The sequence below is a fragment of the Mustela putorius genome, unplaced genomic scaffold (assembly GCF_011764305.1).
Source record: "Mustela putorius furo isolate JIRA1106 unplaced genomic scaffold, ASM1176430v1.1 tig00000151_pilon_pilon_pilon, whole genome shotgun sequence".
Taxonomy (NCBI): Eukaryota; Metazoa; Chordata; class Mammalia; order Carnivora; family Mustelidae; genus Mustela; species Mustela putorius.
In genome coordinates, this window is record NW_025421296.1 from 1,503,401 (window position 1) to 1,522,213 (window position 18,813).

The 18,813-nt window shown below is 39.5% G+C and overlaps 2 protein-coding genes across 5 annotated transcripts in view; both read left to right on the top strand.

The window, feature by feature from the left end:
• Positions 1-6,282, top strand: part of PPP1R42 (protein phosphatase 1 regulatory subunit 42) — a 62,568-nt gene extending 56,286 nt beyond the window's left edge. For all 4 annotated transcript variants that reach the window (XM_045075721.1, XM_045075718.1, XM_045075717.1 and 1 more), the window contains one exon: positions 6,196-6,282. The gene's annotated coding sequence lies outside the window, so the exon portion shown is untranslated. The remainder of the gene's footprint in view (positions 1-6,195) is intronic.
• A 1,413-nt stretch (positions 6,283-7,695) lies between these two features.
• Positions 7,696-18,232, top strand: TCF24 (transcription factor 24). Its single transcript, XM_045075723.1, has 3 exons — positions 7,696-7,952; positions 8,556-8,968; positions 15,854-18,232. Exons 2-3 carry the CDS (start codon positions 8,579-8,581, stop codon positions 15,965-15,967), a joined length of 504 nt encoding a protein of 167 aa, XP_044931658.1. The 5' UTR covers positions 7,696-7,952; positions 8,556-8,578; the 3' UTR covers positions 15,968-18,232.
• The last annotated feature ends 581 nt before the right edge of the window (positions 18,233-18,813 follow it).

The window sequence follows — 18,813 nt, forward strand, 5'->3', positions numbered from 1 at the left end:
ATTTGATGTTCCGGAAGGAGTAGCTTCATTAGATTCTCAAAGGGGTTTGTAATCTAAAAAAATAGTTGAAGAGTCACTATTCTAAACCTTGAGTATATGCATAATGTAGCTCCATATGAATCAGACCTAAGTTTCTTCATAAGGAGAAAAATGTTTTCTTGGTTTTAAAAAATGGCATTGCTTCTGGGGCACCTGGGTGGCTCAGTGGGTTAAAGCCTCTGCCTTCGGCTCCGGTCATGATCCCAGGGTCCTGGGATTGAGCCCCGCACTTGTGTTCTCTGTCTGTCAAATAAATAAATAAAATATTTTAAAAAATAAAAACTAAAAATTAAAAATGGTATTGCTTCAATATAAAGATAAATCATACCAGAAAATAAGTTAACGAATAGGCACCTGCTATATGCTGGGCAATATGAATATAAAAACTCAAATGAGATAGTCCTGATCTCAAAGGTTTTATAACAAGCTGGTTGGAGAGTTAAATGTCATACAATTACTGTGGAGTGTGATAAATGCTATGAGCATTATAAACCAGATCCTAACACACCCTATAATTTATTCATTCAAGTTTTTCTCATTTATAATCAGTATGATTGCTCTATTGATCTTTCTAATCATATCACAGTAGTCATTACAATATAATGAAGGGGGCAAGAGCATGTTTCATTGAGAAAGTAATCAGAGCCAGTGTACATACTCTAGAATAGATTTCCTTTTTCCAGAACTGCCTGCTGAAGGCCCTCTTTGCAGAGTCCAATCAAGGGACAGGACTTAGCATTCTTTAATTTAGTTAACCTAAAGAAGACCAATGAACAACACTGTTGTATTGTCCTACCTCCATTCCCTGAAGAGTGGCTTAGGCTTGCTGGGACAGAGGCATAAGGGAGAAAGGGTCCTGTGAGTTTGGAAAATGCTTTATTTAGGGAGAGGAAAAAGGTTATGGAGTCTGAGCTCATCTCCACTCGCCAAAGCAACAAACAAACAAACAAACAAAGCAAACAAACAAAAAACAGAAGCTGTATGAGAGTTTGCTTTACTGCTTTAGTTGCAAACTTTACATGCAAATGTCTGTTGCCATTACCATCAAAACCTAAGCCACTCTGTCCATAGATCACCCTGTTAGTCTCTTAAAAGATTTAAATAATTAGTGTTATTTCCACAACAGTGTTCTTCAGTTTCATTTCTTTGCCAAGCATCTTGAAAGATTTTGCTAATATGTCACCAAGGTGGAAAAAAAAAAACAATAAAAAATGAACACAGACTCAGAAAACAATTGGTAAATTCTATACATCACCACACTACTGTTAGATCAGTTGTGAACTGTGGCATATACGGTACATTCTATATCCCCGAGCAAAGCTCTAATTTCTAGGATTGCACTGACAAAACAGCAAATACATTCTATCCACATTTTCCTAGCTAGGAACACTAAATACAGAGCTAAGTGTGTCTCTGACTACTATGTACTGCAAAGACCAGATGCTCTCAAAGAAGCCAGCAGAATAGAGGTTCCTGTGAGAAGGAAATAAAGAATGTCCGGCTTTTGTCACTGTCAGTGAAGTCAATTATGTTCAATCCAAGTCTTCAGTTTTATAATGTGAAAAAGTATTACATAAATATTTTTAAAGTTTTTTATATCTTCTGGTAACATTTTTACTGAAGGCATGCCAAAATATTTTGGTATCATAAAAGATTTAAATCTTACCAAATGGGAATATCAGTTCTATTTCTCTTTAATAAAAGGTGACTAATATGGAATTTCATTAAGTTCTTGATATCGATTTTTAGAGTATGCTTATCACTAATATTTTAATAATTTAGCATAAACCTAAGAGAGAATGAGAATAGATGGTCACTAAAGCATTAAAAAAAAATCCTCAGGATGCCTGGGTAGTGCAGTTGGTTAAGCTTCTGATCCTTAATTTTGGCTCAGTTTGTGGTCTCAAGGTCATGATCTCAGGATTGTGAGATCAAGTCCCTTGACAAGCACTGCACTGAGCACAGAGTCTTCTTAAGACTCTCTCTCTTCCTCTCCATCTGCCCCTATCCTGTGTGCACACGCGTACACACTCTCTCTCTCTCAAATAAATAAATCTTGAATAAAACCCATAAAGAATAAATTCTAAAAATCTAAAAAGTTGATTAAAGCAACTCCTTCCCTTAATTACTTTAAGGGGAAAATGAGCTAGTGTCAATAGACATGTCCCCTATAGTCTACATCTAATGCTCAGAGGTATAAAAGAACTTAAGCATCTTCTTCCAAAATGATAAAAGTATGTGCCCCATATTTCTTTATGGTTCTACACATTAGGAGCTGTGCCTGTATCCTATGTGAACACAGGGAAGCAACATCTGTCCAATGACAGGGGAATGTTTTTACCTCCTTTATAAATGCGTGCAGTCTGTGCTCATGTATATTTACACAAGCCTGCTTTCCCTACAGGGAGGAAAAAGTCAGACTCATTGACGTTGTTTTTGACCCTCAAACTGAACTTGATACTATCGATGTACATTTTAATTAAAGATTAGTTCAAAACTATTTTTTATTTAACAGCTGATTCTAAACAAATGCCTTCACTGTTCAATTAAAAATAATTTATGGTACTAAAAAGTGTACACATGATTGCTTCTTTCTGTGTTTGTCACAGTAAATACTTCTGACAGATGTTTCCTCTCTTTTCAAATATGCTAGGAGGTGCTTAAGACTTAGTAATTTTAAAATAGACATTAAATGCATTTACATATTGTAAATAAGATTCACTGAGAATACTGGAAAGCACTGTATATTGAAGAAAGCAAATTGTTACTTGATTGTTTATCTTTCAAGCCTAAACCATGTCCATAAAGTCAATTCCTCTCTCTTGTTACTGTAAAAATAACTGCGTAATTGGGCTAGAATCTAGCCCTTAGTTTCAGATACTTTTAAGGAATGTAAATCTCTGGGACCCATAATTCACTGGGAAATGTTCACTGTACATTATTTAACTATTTATAAAATACCTACTATCTTCAGTTAGAATATGGAAGTATTAGATTTCTTTGAGTTAAAAATGAACTTTAAAAACAGTAAAAATAACTTGCTTTCACCACTGCGAAGGTTATGTTTGAACACTTGTAACAATAGATCTTCTATCTCCCTCAAGAGTTCTTAAAACTTAGGTAATATTTTTAGTTACAAAATTCTGGGATGATCTTATATAAATTCATCCACAAAGCTCTAAATGCCTTTAATTATGCTGTGTTAAACCTAACCTCAGTCTAATTCATTTTATATGTTAAATAAACTTCTATGTACCAATAATGTAGGTATAATATTAAGACATTGATTTGTAGTTAGTTCTCAAGGAACCCTTCTAAAATTAGGACACCCCTCCTTTAAAAAAGCAATCATGGTAAGCAACAAAGTTTGGGTTTTGTTTTTTGTTTGTTTGTTTGTTTGTTTTAGAAAAATCTAAGCTAGGTTTTGTGGCTTCTAGTCTCAACTCTGTCAATGGCTTACTCTGTGAACAAGAGTTAAGTAAAATCTAATTTTTAAGAATTATGTTATTTCTCATTTTAAAATGTCTACTTTGATACCTGAATATTCACTACCCCAAATTTTAAAAACAGCAGAACCCTCTCAGATAAGAATATGATCAGACTTATTTTATAGCCAGGGAAAAGAAGCATTGGAGAGGCTCAGTCAGAGCGGGGCCCAAAGTCACACAACTGCCATGAGGCAGAGCTAAAACTTGAATTCAGGTCACTGACTCTAAAATCCAAGCTCTCAACTACTCTGCAAGGGGTCTCAAAAACGTCTTCAGGTATAGGCAGGTAAATTAAGTGAGGGAAGCAGGGAGAATGTGATTGAGGTGAACTGGAGAGCATGTGTTCACCTAAGGGCACCTGCAGCTACTCTGCTCCAAAACTGCAGCCAGGCAGAGCTTTCTCAAGTTCTTAAACTTGACAAATCAGGTTTACTGGCAACCAAGATATCTAGATTAAGAAATCAATGGATTTTAAAATATTGGCTTAATTTTTCTTAAAAAATATATAATGGATAAAAAGAAAAAGAATCTGGTAATGCTAGCAAAGATAAGGAACAACTGGAACTCCTATGCACTGCTGGTGGGAATGCAAAAACAGCCACTTTGGAAAACAGTCTGACATGCTTTTATAAAGTTAAACATGTACTTAATGTATCTAATAGTCTCAGTGTTAATCCCAGGTATTTTTCCAAGTGAAATATAAACCTATATGCACAGAAAAATCTATACCCAAACATGCATAGAAGCTTATTAATAATCACCAAAAACAAAATGACCCAAAGGTCTGACACTAGGGAATGGATAAATAAACTGTGGTATATCCACAAAATAGAATACTATTCAGCATTAAAAAGGAATGGACTAGTGATACACAAAACAACATGGACAGATCTTGAAGCACCATGCTAAGCTAAAGAAGCCAACTTAAAAAAAGTTAAACTTAGAAACTTAGAAAACTTTTAAACTTAGAAAAAATTTAAAAAGAAGCCAACTTAAAAGAGTACACACTGTATAATTCTATGACGATCTGGCAAAGGTGAAACTATAGGGACAGAAAACAGATCAGTAGTTGCCAAGGCCTGGGAGTAGAATGCACAAAGTCACAAAGGAATGGAAGGGTGGGGTGATGAAATGCTGCATATCTTTACTGTGGTAGTTTTTATCAAAACTTGCTGAACTATAGACTCAAAAGAATGAATTTAATGTATACCATACTTTAACTAAACAATAAGGGAAAGAGTTGAAAGGTGAAAAAAGCACCAATTATATAAAACCTATGTTCTATTATAATATATATGTGTATAAAACAACAATGTATTTTCTCCACTGGTATGTGTGATTATTTTACATCACAAGGATAGTAAGTTAAGGACAAATTGATATATTTAGAGAAAGACATATAATTTTAAGATCTACACCATACCCCATGAAATAAAATCTATAGCACTCTAAAGCCATCTACTTTCTGGAAGACTACACAAGAACTCCAAAGAATATACTATACTATGAAAAGAATGTTTGAATTGTTAATAGGGAGCCAAGTTAAAATATATCCCTTATTGCAATGATAGATACAAAATACATTTTGCAAATTATGAAGAACTCTACAAATATTAAATAGACTAGGTATGGTAAAAAGCCCAAGGAATTAGGGTCAGTCGGCCAGGCTCAGACCTTGTCTCTGCCACTTGCTAGTTGTGTGACCTTGACAAATTACTTAATCCTGCTTACTCTTATTTTCTCAACCATAAAATGTAAAATCCTCAAAGGGTTTTTGTAGACTAAATGAGAAAATGAAGTGTTTTTTTGTAAAGCACTTTGCACATATCATTAAATAAAGTACCTGTTAGTAACGTATGTAATGTTGAAAATTTTCATCTTCTATTTTTAACTTACTGGCAAATAATGGCTTCTTGGTGGATATAGGACTACTCTAGAATCATGAAAGGATTTTGAGAGGCTGCTTAGAGTGGCAGCAGGTAAGAAGATGGCCCACAGTGGTTGGTACTGTGTCACCAGTCTTTTCTTTTGAACCTATCAGGCAACACAGAGGTCCACTTTCCAGCCTCTGTTATCAGTGAAGAGCTTGCTGATGCCCCCACCTCCACCCTACCTCCTCCACTTAACAGGAGACTTTAGCAGGCTAGTATAGGGTGAGGCATGTGAGATGACAAGGGTGCAAAAGATAAGAAGCCCTCCATCTTTGCCTCACCTTAGCCCAGCCCATCTTCCCTCCAAAATTCTTATTTCCACACTTCTCCAACACACAGATTTTCCACATTCTTCTTTACTGGGGGAGGGGGAGGCGGAATTATTCGGCTTCTTTTTTTTTTTTTTTTAAAGATTTATTTATTTATTTATTTATTTGTCACAAGTAGGCAGAGAGGCAGACAGAGAGAGGAGGAAGCAGGCTCCCTGCTGAGCACAGAGCCCGATGCAGGGCTCGATCCCAGGACCCTGAGACCATGACCTGACCCGAAGGCAGAGGCTTAACCCACTGAGCCACCCAGGCGCCCCAATTTTTCTGCTTCTTTTAAAAAGATTCACACAGTTGGGTGACTAAGCATTAGCCTCTACTATTGTTGTATCCTAGAGTCTATATGTTTGTTCTCATTTTGGAGAACTTTCATTTTTGAAATATTACTGTCTTTTTTCTCTATTAATACAGGAATCTTTCTTTGAAGGAATCTGAAAGCTTGCAGAGAAAAAAGTGACATACCCGAACTTCACCTTCTTTGTAACTCAAAAATGAAAGGAAAAAAAAAGTAAATTCAGCCTTAAGTGATCTGAAACGTTTGTGTTTGTGTGTGTGTGTGTGTGTTTTAACTTTTATACTACTAGGCAATATTATCTTTTGTAGTTTGTAGCTCTAGGGTACTTCACTATATAAAAAGCCTTTAAGCGGTTTGATTTGCTTCTTTATGGCATCTGAAGCATTGCTTTTCAATTGCTTTATTCCTCATTACAATTTACTGAGAAAATAAAGATGTGCTTCCTCATTCATCAAAAGAAAGTAATCCTTTCTTGAGTCAATGGTATTTTGGCCCATTCCTTTCTAAAGAGTAAATCTAATTACAGTTATTGAACGAGAACTCAAGATGATGATTATTCTGATCCACTAATATACTTGAAGTGTGGAATGATATATTAAAATGCAAGTATCACCATCACTACGTACTAATTATAGTTCCAATTGTACAGAAATTACATCGCATATACAAGAGCAATCTCATCAATGGTATTTTAAATTTGACATCCTGTCTTGACTCCAAAGATTTTTAAATGTCCTGCTCTTCGAATTGAGGGCCTTATTTCAAGGACACACTACGTTCTAGAAACTATCTGCGTCCGCTGGGACTTCACCTCTGAAGGCCCTGGGTCCGGGACCGGCGGCGGCCACAGGGCTGGGAGCGTCCCCGACCCAGCGTTTCCCGGGCGGGCTCCGAACAGGCCCAGCGGCGCCGAGGCCCCCGTGAGTTCTCTAAGAGCCTCGGACAGAGGCCTCACCGCACAGCTTCCAAGCCACGCTTCCCGTGGGCCCCCAAGTGCAGGACAGCCCGGGAGAGTTCCCTGAAGGGAGGCGGGGCCAGGACGAATTTTAGGTCCAAAAAATGATACAAAGCGGGGCCCCGCCAGTTTGTGACGGAGACTAGGGCAATGGTCCGCGCCCCCGGGGGAGAAGCGACCGCGATCCCAGAGCTGTTTACTCTGATTTGGGGAACTTCAGCTTTCAACGTCGGCGCACTATCTCCGAGCGGCTATAAGCTGGTCACGGAGGACCGAGCCGGAGGGACTATTACTTAAGTCAGGGCGACAGGAAACATTTACCTTCGTGGTAGAATAATACGTTAGCGCTTCACAGCGGCACACTCCACATTTCCTCAGAAAACTAAAAGTCACGCTCGGCAAAACGGCAGGGTTCCCGCCTCAGCCCGGCGCCTGCCTGGGAGGCGCCCGCGCTCAGGCCGTACCCATGACAGGAAGGCTCGCGGTGAGGCGAGAGAACTAGCGAGGCCGCCCCACCGGCCTTCAGCACCGCGGACGCTCGACGTGCAGCGCCTTTAGTCACGCCTGGGGAAGAACCGGGACGGGGTGGGGGCGGGGCCATGGTGACGCTCCGCCCCCCATGGCCCCGCCCCGTCGGGCTATTTGATTAATGACTCGTAGCCCCTGGCCAAGCCCCTCAGGTGGGCGCGGACCCCGGCGGGCGCTGCTGTCCCAGCCTTACATAAAGTCTCGCCAACACACGCCTGGCCACGGGGCTGCCCGCCTAAAAGGCGCGCCCCGCAGGGCCTAGAAGCGGCTGTCGACTTCGGCTGGCCGAGGATGGAGTGACCTGTGAGGCCCTGGCCACTCAGACCCAGCTCGACGCTCTTGGCCCGCTAGTGCAGCGGAGCGGAGCCCTGCACCGCCGCTCCAGGAAAGGTGAGGACCTCGGTCCGACCCCAGCTGCGTCGCTTGGTCCCCAGGTTCGTTAGGACAGCGGGTGCCTTAGTCCAAGGTGAGGTCAGGGATGCCCTTTCCTCCTGCAGAAACTAGAATGAGCTCCCGCCGTCACCCCCGGGATCACTGGCCTCGGGAACGAATGGTGCGAGGGCTGCCCGCGTGGGCACTGAGGACCCTGGCGAGGCCAGGGGTTCCCGCTGCGCCCGGAGAGAATGACCTGCCCATCTCTCTTTGGGACTGAAGCATACTGGTTCAGAAGTGCCAACAAATTCCGAACCGGAGCTGTGCTTCGGAGATCTCCCTTCCTCGGTAGAGTAGCCCTTTCACTTCTATTTCTCCGTGAAAAGTAAAGCCAGCACCATGCCCCCCCAGAGCCTTCTAAGCCCAGGAACTGTCAGGCCCCACAACTCTCCCAAGGCGACGGGAGGTAAACACGCCCCAGACAAAACGACCTCATCTCTGAGAACGCCCCGAGCCACGTCGATGGTCCGGCCCCGCGTGCAGTTGGAGCGGGAGGCCTCGGTTCCCCCTGGTTAAGCCCGGATCCGCGCCGGTCCTCACCGCGCCTTGGGTCCTTTGCAGGGCACGCAGCGCGGGAAGCCGCCATGGACCGCGACGGCCCGGCGAGCAGCTCCCGGATCGCTAGCAACGAGACTGCGCTCCCGGTGGCCGCCACGCGCGACTCGAGCCCGGGCAGGGCTGGGCCAGGACCCGCGGGCCCGGGAGGCAGCGCCCGCCCGGGGGGCGGGAGGCCGGCTGCGGCGAACGCCGCGCGGGAGCGAAGCCGAGTGCAGACCCTGCGGCACGCCTTCCTGGAGCTGCAGCGCACGCTGCCGTCGGTGCCGCCGGACACCAAGCTGTCCAAGCTGGACGTGCTGCTGCTGGCCACTACCTACATTGCTCATCTCACCCGAAGCCTGCAGGACGACGCCGAGGCGCCTGCGGATGCTGGGCTGGGCGCCCTGCGCGGCGACGGCTACCTCCACCCTGTCAAGGTAGGCAGGCACTGCGGCCTGCGCTGGGCCAGGGAGTGGGGCTCATTAACCCTCTGTCCGCGTTGGCCAGAGCGCTTATAGCCCTCTGTCCCAGGCAGACGCCGCGAAGCGGGGTGAGACGGGAAGCAGATCCAGAGAGTGACCTTGGCCCGCAAAGGCACCGGTAACCAGGTCCTCACTGCAAAATGCTGCTCTATAACTGTTCACAGGTAGTGGATTTAAACCCAAAGTGGCTTGGGTCGTAGGGGTGTCTTATTCCACTTACAGGATGCATCCTTTCCTAAGTGAGAAGTTTCTTGGGAATGTCTGGTGGAGTATTTGGCAAGTTCTGGGGATTTTTATTATCAGATTTACATTTATGAGCCTTTGAGAGTTTTAATTTACATAATTACATTTCAGTCGTGGTTTTTATCAGATGGTTGAAAAGTTTCACGAATTACAGGGAGTGATGGAATTACCGCCCCTTAAATAATCCAGGAAACCATGTTGAGATTTTTTTTGTAAAACTGGTAAGAACAAAGTGAGACCGTTCTGCCATCCTGTGGAGTAAATTTTCAGTCCGTTTTAATAAAGGTTAATTATCATGGATTAGGCAGTTACCTAGAATGTTAGAAAAACTATATTTATGTAAGTTTCACAATAGATTGGGGTATGTTAACCTGATTCAAAACTATATTAAAATTCTGTAATGTGCAAAATTAGCCCCTAGAATCCATTTTGTAGAAATTTTTTACATTACATGTAGGTAAAATGGTCAGGGTTTTCATTTAGCATGGTGTATACAGTTATGATTTATTATCTATATTGCAGTGCTTAGGCTCTGCATTGTCCTAGATTCGATGGTTTCAAAATCCAGCATTCATCTGGCCTTCTGTTCAAAATGCATTATCTTTCCTATATTTTCTAAATCTAAATTTTCAAATTTTTGTTTCTACCATTCTGAAATATTTTGCCACACACACAAATACAAAATTAGGACTTAGCCTTAAGCATGTCCATGTTCCATAAATTATTGAATAACCATCATTGAAATGTAGTAAAGCACACTCTCTAATATTAACTGAAATTAAAATTATGTGGTGATGTTTAACAGTTTATTTTGCAAATATAATCAGTATGATGATAGACTCAAACTATTTTGAATATAGAAATTTGAAATATCATGTTTATAATTATGATAGACCTCATTATATTCATGTGCTGTATAATATAATCTCCCCTGAAAAGTCATTCATTATTAGGGGTTTTGCTCTATAGTCTGCATTACATTGATATTCAGGTATATCATTAATATTAGATTTCTTTTAACTTGACATTTCCCATATATTGTAAAAAAAGTTTAACATTAAATAGACTTTACTACATAATGCATCTATTAAATGCCTCTCTGGGAGATACAATTCAGATAAGAAATCAAATTTTTTTCACCTTTGTTTCTTATAGTATCTTTTTGAATAAATATTGTTAATAATTTTCTCCTAACAGTAAGCTTAACAGGAGTTTTTTGGTTTCTGTATTTGATTCAGGCACCAAATGTTTTTGTAGTTTTATAACTCTTAAGAAAAATCAAATTTCATTTGTCCTCAAATCAGTTGTTTTGATTTTAAAAGACAATTCTAGGGATAATGAAACAAGGCCAAGGATTTCCTCTTTAAAATGAAATTGATGATGGTTGAACAAGTGACTAGTCTGTTTTAAAATCATTAACTGAGCAACTATTGTGTGCAAAGCACAGGAGGGTGGATACAATTAAGAGTAAGACTCAATCCCTGCCCTAAATGAATGTATAATAGAGACAAAGACAAAAATAAAATAACGGTACTGTGAGGGATAATGTTCTGTGTACCATAAGTGAGCTATAACCATGTGCTTTTGGATGTTTGGAGGAAAGAGATTTCATACACGTTAATTGAAACCACCTGTAACACATTATTTTATGGATATTACCAAATGCTTAAGTATTAGGTCTATCTTTGATTAATCTAATGCAAAAGAAATAAAAATATTCTGATCGTACTAATTTTTAGTTAACTAAGGGTGTCGTAACCCATAGTTAAAAAGTGTTCTGAGATGACTTTATTTTTTCTGCCTTACAACATAGTATTACCATGTCTTTGATGATTAAAGATCTGTTCACAAATATTTCAAGGCCATAACATTGAGTCATCAGTCCTTATTATCTGTATTGGGATTTAGCATTTTGGGGAATTTACATTAAGAGTACCTAAAATGAAGCTGAAAGGTTTACGTGACTGGGATCCTGGGGCATAGCCTAAAACAGCAGTTTTCATCCCTCTGGGATGTAAGCGATTTGATTAGCATCAGAGTACCAAAGGGCAGTGATCCTTCAAGAGAATAGGAATATATTTCAGATTCTTATATTGGGAGGAAAGCACAGATGACTTTATTAATTGCATTAACCTTGGAGATTCACTGTTGATAATATACATATACAATAATTTTTAAAATAAATACAAAGTTTATTTTGGGGTCATTTAACACCAGAATCCAAGAGTGCATTTGTTAAGATTTTCAGGTTCAGTTTGGTTAATCCTGTGAGTTTGCTAGATTGTTCTAAGCAACATGAAATAACATGGTTTTAAATAAATTTTATTAGGTAAAATAGAGATCAGGACTGTGTTAATCTACACAATGTTAAGACATTCCACTGAAAGGCGATATGTAAAACAGTCCACTGGCTTTTTTGGCATGGAACTGACATGCAGCCTAACCAACATTTTACTTACATTTTATTTCTGACTCTTAAAACTAATGTGTACATTAAATTAAGTTGAATAAAATCATTAGAAGCCTTTTGTAAAATCAAAGTACAAAGTTCTTTTTATTTTTTTTAAAGGTTTTATTTATTTATTTGACAGACAGAGATCACAAGTAGGCAGAGAGGCAGGCAGAGAGAGAAGGGAAGCAGGCTCCCCACTGAGCAGAGAGCCCTATGGGGCTTGATCCCAGTACCCTGGGATCATGACCTGAGCTGAAGGCAGAGGCTTTAACCCACTGAGCCACCCAGGCGCCCCTCGAAGTACAAAGTTCTTAAAGTTTTGGATTCTTTTTTAAAGATTTTATGTATTTATTTGACACAGAGAGAGAGCACAAATAGGCAGAGAGGCAGGCGGAGAGAAAGGGGAAGCAGGCTCCCTACTGAGTAGAGAGCCTGACTCGATGCAGGGCTCATGAAGCGGGGCTCGATCCCAGGACCCTGAGACCATGACCTGAGCTGAAGGCAGAGGCTTAACCCACTGAGCCACCCAGGAGCCCCAAGTTTTATTATTAAGTTCATGAAAAATGAGGCAAAAATTCATATACACATTTTTAAAAATTTATTTTATTTTTTAGTAATCTCTACACCCAATGTGGGGCTTAAACTCATGACTGTTAGATCAGGAGTCATGCACACCTCCCATTGAGCCAGCTAGGCACCCCAAAAATCCAAGTATACATTTTTAAGATTGCTTCATTAATTACTTATGTCCCGCCAAGGAACACAGATGCCTTCATTTGTCTCTACACTCGGTTGTATGATTTCAAGTAATTCTCAGTACAGCAGTACCCAGGTAGCACATATCAGAAATACCAGAGAGCATTCAGTAGAATGTTTATTTTATTTGCTTTTAAATATATTTAATGCATATGGAATATTCAAATTATACCCAAAGTTTAAGCATGAGATTTTTATGCTCATGAATATGAGGCAGGAATTTAAAAGACAGAAGTACAGGTTTATAATATGCTAAAAATTCTGCACTTGAAATTATTTTAGTTAGCCCATACTATTAACTACAAGTATCAGTCCACTTGGGCTGCAATAACAAAATACCATAGACCGGAAGGCTTAAAGAACAGAAATTTGTTCTCTCACAATTCTGGAGTCTGGAAAGTCTAGGATTAAGGTGCTAGCCAACTCAATTCCTGGTGAGAGTTCTCTGCCTATCTTGCAGTTGGTCAGCCTCCCTCTTTCTCAGGAAAAAGAAGCTTTCTCTTCTTAAAAGACCACTAATCTGGGTGCCTGGGTGGCTCAGTTGATTAAGCAACTGTCTTCCACTCAGTTCATGATCCCAGGGTTCTTGACCAGGTTGTCAGGTTCCCTGCTCTGCAGAGAGTTGGCTTCTTCCTCTGCCCCTCCCAAAATTCATCTTCTCTCAATCTCTCTCTCAAATAAATAAGTAAAATCTTTAAAAAAAAAAAAAAGACCACTAATCCATCCATCATGAGGAACCCACCCTTTTAAACTCATGTAACCAGAATTACTTGAACAAATACCATCACGTTGGGAGTTAGAGCATCAGCATATGTATTTGGTTGGGGTGCGGGGGGCACAACACAAACATTCAGTCCATAGCATTATAGCACAACGTTCTTCAGTATAATGCAGGACTCGAATCTGACCTAACAATGTCAGCTCCTGATAGATCAGAAAAACCCCAGACCAGTTTCTAAAACCCCTGAGGTTATCAGCCCATGGCAAGAACCCAAGGACAGGACCAGTGATACCCCCAAAATATAAAAGAATGCACATCTGTGATTTAAAAAAAAAAAAACAAAAACCTGAACGGGATGCAAAAAGAAGTAGCTCAGTGTCAGTGTTATTACTACATCAAATATAAAGTACAAAGTTATTTGTAGGAAGATTATACAGAAGTAGGTCATTTCAAATTCTAAGCAACACAAATTTTATACTTTATCTGTGTTTAAAGTATAGATTTCCAGTCAGAATTTAGGACTCTAAAATAGACCTGAACTGCATGAGAGCAAATTTACTTCTTATATCTGGAGGCATAAAACTGGGACTCTTGTTGGTGGCTAGGAACAGAAGTTTCCTGGATGGTATCACATGCCTACTTATTATCCCTTAATGCTACATTTTACATCTGGAATGCCAGTTTAGGTGTAATGCTGTACTCAGAAGTACAATCTGGGGGAGCCTGGGTGGCTCAGTGGGTTAAGCCGCTGCCTTCGGCTCAGGTCATGGTCTCGGGGTCCTGGGATCGAGTCCCCGCATCGGGCTCTCTGCTCGGCAGGGAGCCTGCTTCCTCCTCTCTCTCTCTGCCTGCCTCTCTGCCTACTTGTGATCTCTCTCTGTCAAATAAATAAATGAAATCTTTATTTTTTTTAAGATTTTATTTATTTATTTGACAGAGAGAAATCACAAGTAGATGGAGAGGCAGGCAGAGAGAGAGAGAGGGAAGCAGGCTCTCCGCCGAGCAGAGAGCCCGATGCGGGACTCGATCGCAGGACTCTGCGATCATGACCCCAGCCGAAGGCAGCGGCTCAACCCACTGAGCCACCCAGGCGCCCATAAATGAAATCTTTAAAAAAAAAAAAAAAAAGAAGAAGAAGTACAATCTGATTCTACCTTATACTCAACTTCTGCAAAAGGAGGTCCATTCCAATTTAATTGGTCTGGTGTGTGACATGGCCATCAGTATTTTTTAAAGTTCCCCTCATAATTTTAATATGATGCTTGAGTTAAGAATCTGAAGTTCTTAGGGTCTTTACCTTGTTAATAATTGTATCTCTATTGAGCACTGCAGGTTACCTGTCGGGCATTTCAGAACATTTCATTGTGCTGTGTAACCAGCAGTGGGCCTGTGAATGTCTAGTGATAAAAACAGCTTGCCACTCGCTGCAGCATTTACTCTCTGGAGAATGTGGGACCTAATGGACCTTTGGGAGTTGCACTTTATTAGTCTAAAGACTTCTCTTTGTGTAAAAGTGCATTTCTCTGACTAGTATTTCACAGACCTTGGAACTATCAGACAACCCCCCTCAAAATAAATTATCTGAAAGTACTACTTATGTAATATGTTTCTTCATCACCATGTCTATTTGGTAACAAGCTATATTATTTTTGAAAGGTTATCCATTTTTTAGAGTGAAATTAGAACATTCATAATCAGAATACAAATATGATAATTACAGAAAGGTTAATGCTGTATGATGCCGCTTACCTCCAAACATTTATTTTGGATGTTTTATCTAGGTAACACCAAACATTATAACATTTGCAACTTCGAGATACTACTTTTGCTAGATAAAAATTTTTTTCAAGATTTTTATTTACTTATTTGAGAGACAGCACGGGGGAGGGGCACAGAGCCCAACATGGAACTCATTCCCAGGACCCTGAGATCATGACCTGAGCAGAAACCAAGAGTTGGTTGCTTAATCAACTGAACCACCAGGCGCCCCTAGATAAAATGTGTAGATAGTTGAATTACTCACTTCTCATTGTAGTTCTATGATAAGTGGGAACATACATTTACCATGTATAACTTCTCAAAATATCTTTAAAGCCAGGGATCTTATTTTGGCTCAATTTTATTTGATATTTAGTTGTTTTTTTTTTTTTTTAAAGATTTTATTTATTTATTTGACAGAGAGAGATCACAAGCAGGCAGAGAGGCAGGCAGAGAGAGAGAGAGAGGAGGAAGCAGGCTCCCTGCAGAGCAGAGAGCCTGATGCGGGCCTCTATCCCAGGACCCTGAGATCATGACCTGAGACGAAGGCAGCAGCTTAACCCACTGTGCCACCCAGGCGCCCTATATTTAGTTTTAAATTAAAATACTGTTGATAGATTATTTTGTTTCACTTAACTATATTCATTCTCTATGATTTCTTGAAGTTCTTGTCCATATGCATCCATATTATTTTATACAGTTATAATCAAAGTCTTGGTACATTTTTACTTTTATTGTTAGCATTAACAAACATTTCTTATGTTGTTCCTTAGACTTCACAATTACAATTGTTGCTAGCTTCATGATACTGCATTTGCTTTGAGGCATTTGGAATTTTTAATATTACTAGTAAAGACATAGCTGTTTCAGATACTAACTTTTGGATTCTTGCTTAAATATTCTTTTTCAGAAATGGCCCATGCGATCAAGATTATACATTGGTGCTACTGGTCAGTTTCTGAAGCATTCTGGATCTGGAGAAAAAGCAAATCGTGGCAGTACTACAACAGACTCACAGCCTTAGGCTTTTCCCTGATGGGTGCTGATAGAAAGTGGCATCCATTGTTTTTAAACAGTAGGAAATCATTCTGTATTTATTACATCAGACATAACGAACATCGTGCCTGAAAGTTTACATGTGAATCCATAGTGGTATGTTCCGGTTTATCTGTCTAATCTAAATAAATGTGGAAGGAAATCATCAGTTTTGCGTAAAACACAGCTTATCTACCCATTGTGAGAGATATTCATTACTGTATAGTGCAAGAAAAACTATTGGAAAACAGAAAGATACAAAAATCAAAGAATCGTGTATATATATATATATCCAAAGAATATACACATTTTCTATAGGGTATCTATTACACCCTGAAAAGCTGATAGCTATCAATAGTCTTGACAGCTAAAAATAAAAAGACACCAATATTCCATTTTTGTGAAAACCAGTCTGTGCTTAAGTTGGTCTGAGAAGCCATTTCTATTGGAAGGTGTGAGATCATTTATTCAGTTTCAGCTAAAGATGTTTGAGAAGATTGTTGAGGTATTGTGAAGTTGCAATACTTCTACAACTAGTTATTGTTCCCTCTTAGAAAACCTGTTTGGAGTACTGGAAGAGTTTGCTGTATTAGACAGGGTTTGGCCACCTTCCTGGATGACTATGAAATAGTGTATTGTGTTTCCAATTTTTGGAAGGCTTTGGGAATCCCTGCAGCCTGGTGTGAAGAGCAGATGAGTGTCACTGAGCAACAGTGCTCCTCATTCTCTTCCTTGGGTCCTCCATATCCCCGCCACCTCTTTCAGGTCCTGACTAGATGAGCAGGGGCAGCTGCTGCCCCTTCCAGAGAGTCAACCCCTCATGGTCATGATCTCAGCTTTGCCAATCCTCCTTCTCCCCCGTCAGTTGCTGTTCACAATCTACCTACTTGGCCATTATGAAACAGGAGAAAACCTGTCTGATTTGGGAATTCTGGCCCTGATCTGCTCCTTGAGGGGGTCTGAGGACACCCAGTGACTACCCTGAGCTCAATCAGGCCACAGCGTATCCCCCCTGAATCTGCCCCGATGTGAACGTACAATCAGGAAGGTCCTCTACTGTGGGCCTCTCCCCCAACACTGCACACCAGGTGTCCAGGGAGCAGCTTTTTGGCCTGACTGCGCCTGTTTTTGTTTTCAACAGGAGTCTGGGGGTCAGAGCCATGAAGCAGAAATGTCTGTCAGGGACCACTCTGAATCTCAAAACAGGTCTCTTGTCATATCTTTAACTCCCTTTCTTCTCTTTCTCCTCAGTCTTTACTATTCTTTCCAACTGTAAAGTTCATTTAATTCTCAATGACCTAAGGTTAAAGAAGCTGAACTTGATCAAGATTAGCAAATAGGAAAATATATTAATGGACTGGGTTGAACTGATTAATACAGCTGTTGAACCATCATTTTATTTTTCTCCTCACTGCAGTGTTTTTTCAGCTTTTGACAGTGAAATGAGGTAAAAGACCAGTGGAAGGCAAAAACCATCACTCAGTTGATTCAGCTGAACATGATCATATTTTGGCTCATATCTGATAGCCTGTAATTTTTATGATTTTAATGTGAATACTCCTAGTAATGTGACCAAAGCATGTCTTTAAAAAAAGAAGGCATATAATGAAAAATTTTCTACATATTAATATGTAGCAAAAATGTTTGTATATTTAAATATTTGTAAATATATTTACCCACTCATATACCATTGAAAGGAATATAATGGAAAATGAGGTATGAATCCAGCCATTCACTATTATAAGTAATTGCCATAAAGAGTGCTATGACTAATCTTTTATCTTAAGGCATGAAATCAAAGTTCTTTAAAATTACCTGAAACTGAACTCTAAATACTACATTTGATAGATAGCAATAGTTTCAGAAATGGTTTTCTTGCTAGTAGTAATCTATTTGGCTACATTGTTAAAGAATTTAATTGGGGGGAAATTATGACTTCTGTTGAATTGCCAGACTTCCCTAAATCATCCTGTTGAAGAGTTAAGCTTTGCCTTTGACAGTGTTACTTTTTATTTCTTCTTGTCCACTTACAGAAAAGAAATGTCTTAATGCCAAAGAAGTATATTTCTGTCATAGCTTTCCATAATATCTCATTAAATTGCTAAATATGTTAACAGTTTTTGGTAGCTTTTAAAATCTCAAGGGAGAAATTGCATATTTTCACCCAAAGGTTCAAAGGAGCATGCTGTTTAAATTAACGGTGCACGTTCAGGATAAAGGTATTACTAAAATAAAGCTTTAATTTGAAAATTAATTTAGTCTGTTAAATTTGCATCTGTCTCGGGATATTTTACAAATACTTCAGGTACTTAAGGTACATCTGAAATCTTTCTAGAAGATGGATAACTATTTGGCATTAGCTTCTTCACGGTGTTCCCCTTAACAGAGTATATATTAGGACTGGGGAGGGGTGGTATATTTGGGTCACAGTATTGTCCCATAATCTGCAAGGGAAATCTTAAATATCTGTCATTTCATTCTGCTCTTAGCAATATGACACACATTTAAATTCTTCTATAGTGAAAATTTTAGATAGGGAAGTGCCTTTTTAGAAGTATAACCGATTCCAACAGACTTTAAAAATATTGTTTCCTTTTCTGATTTTAAAAATACAGTGCAGTTTATTATATGTAGATTATGCATCAATAATTATATTAAAGGTATATATATTAAGTGTATATTATATATATTAAGTATATATATTAAGTTTTAATTTGTAAAACAGACATATATCTATATATATATTGTATATATATACATTATATATATAGTATATATATATTGTATAGATATATGTATAGATATACATATCTCATGTTTTAATTTGTAAAACAG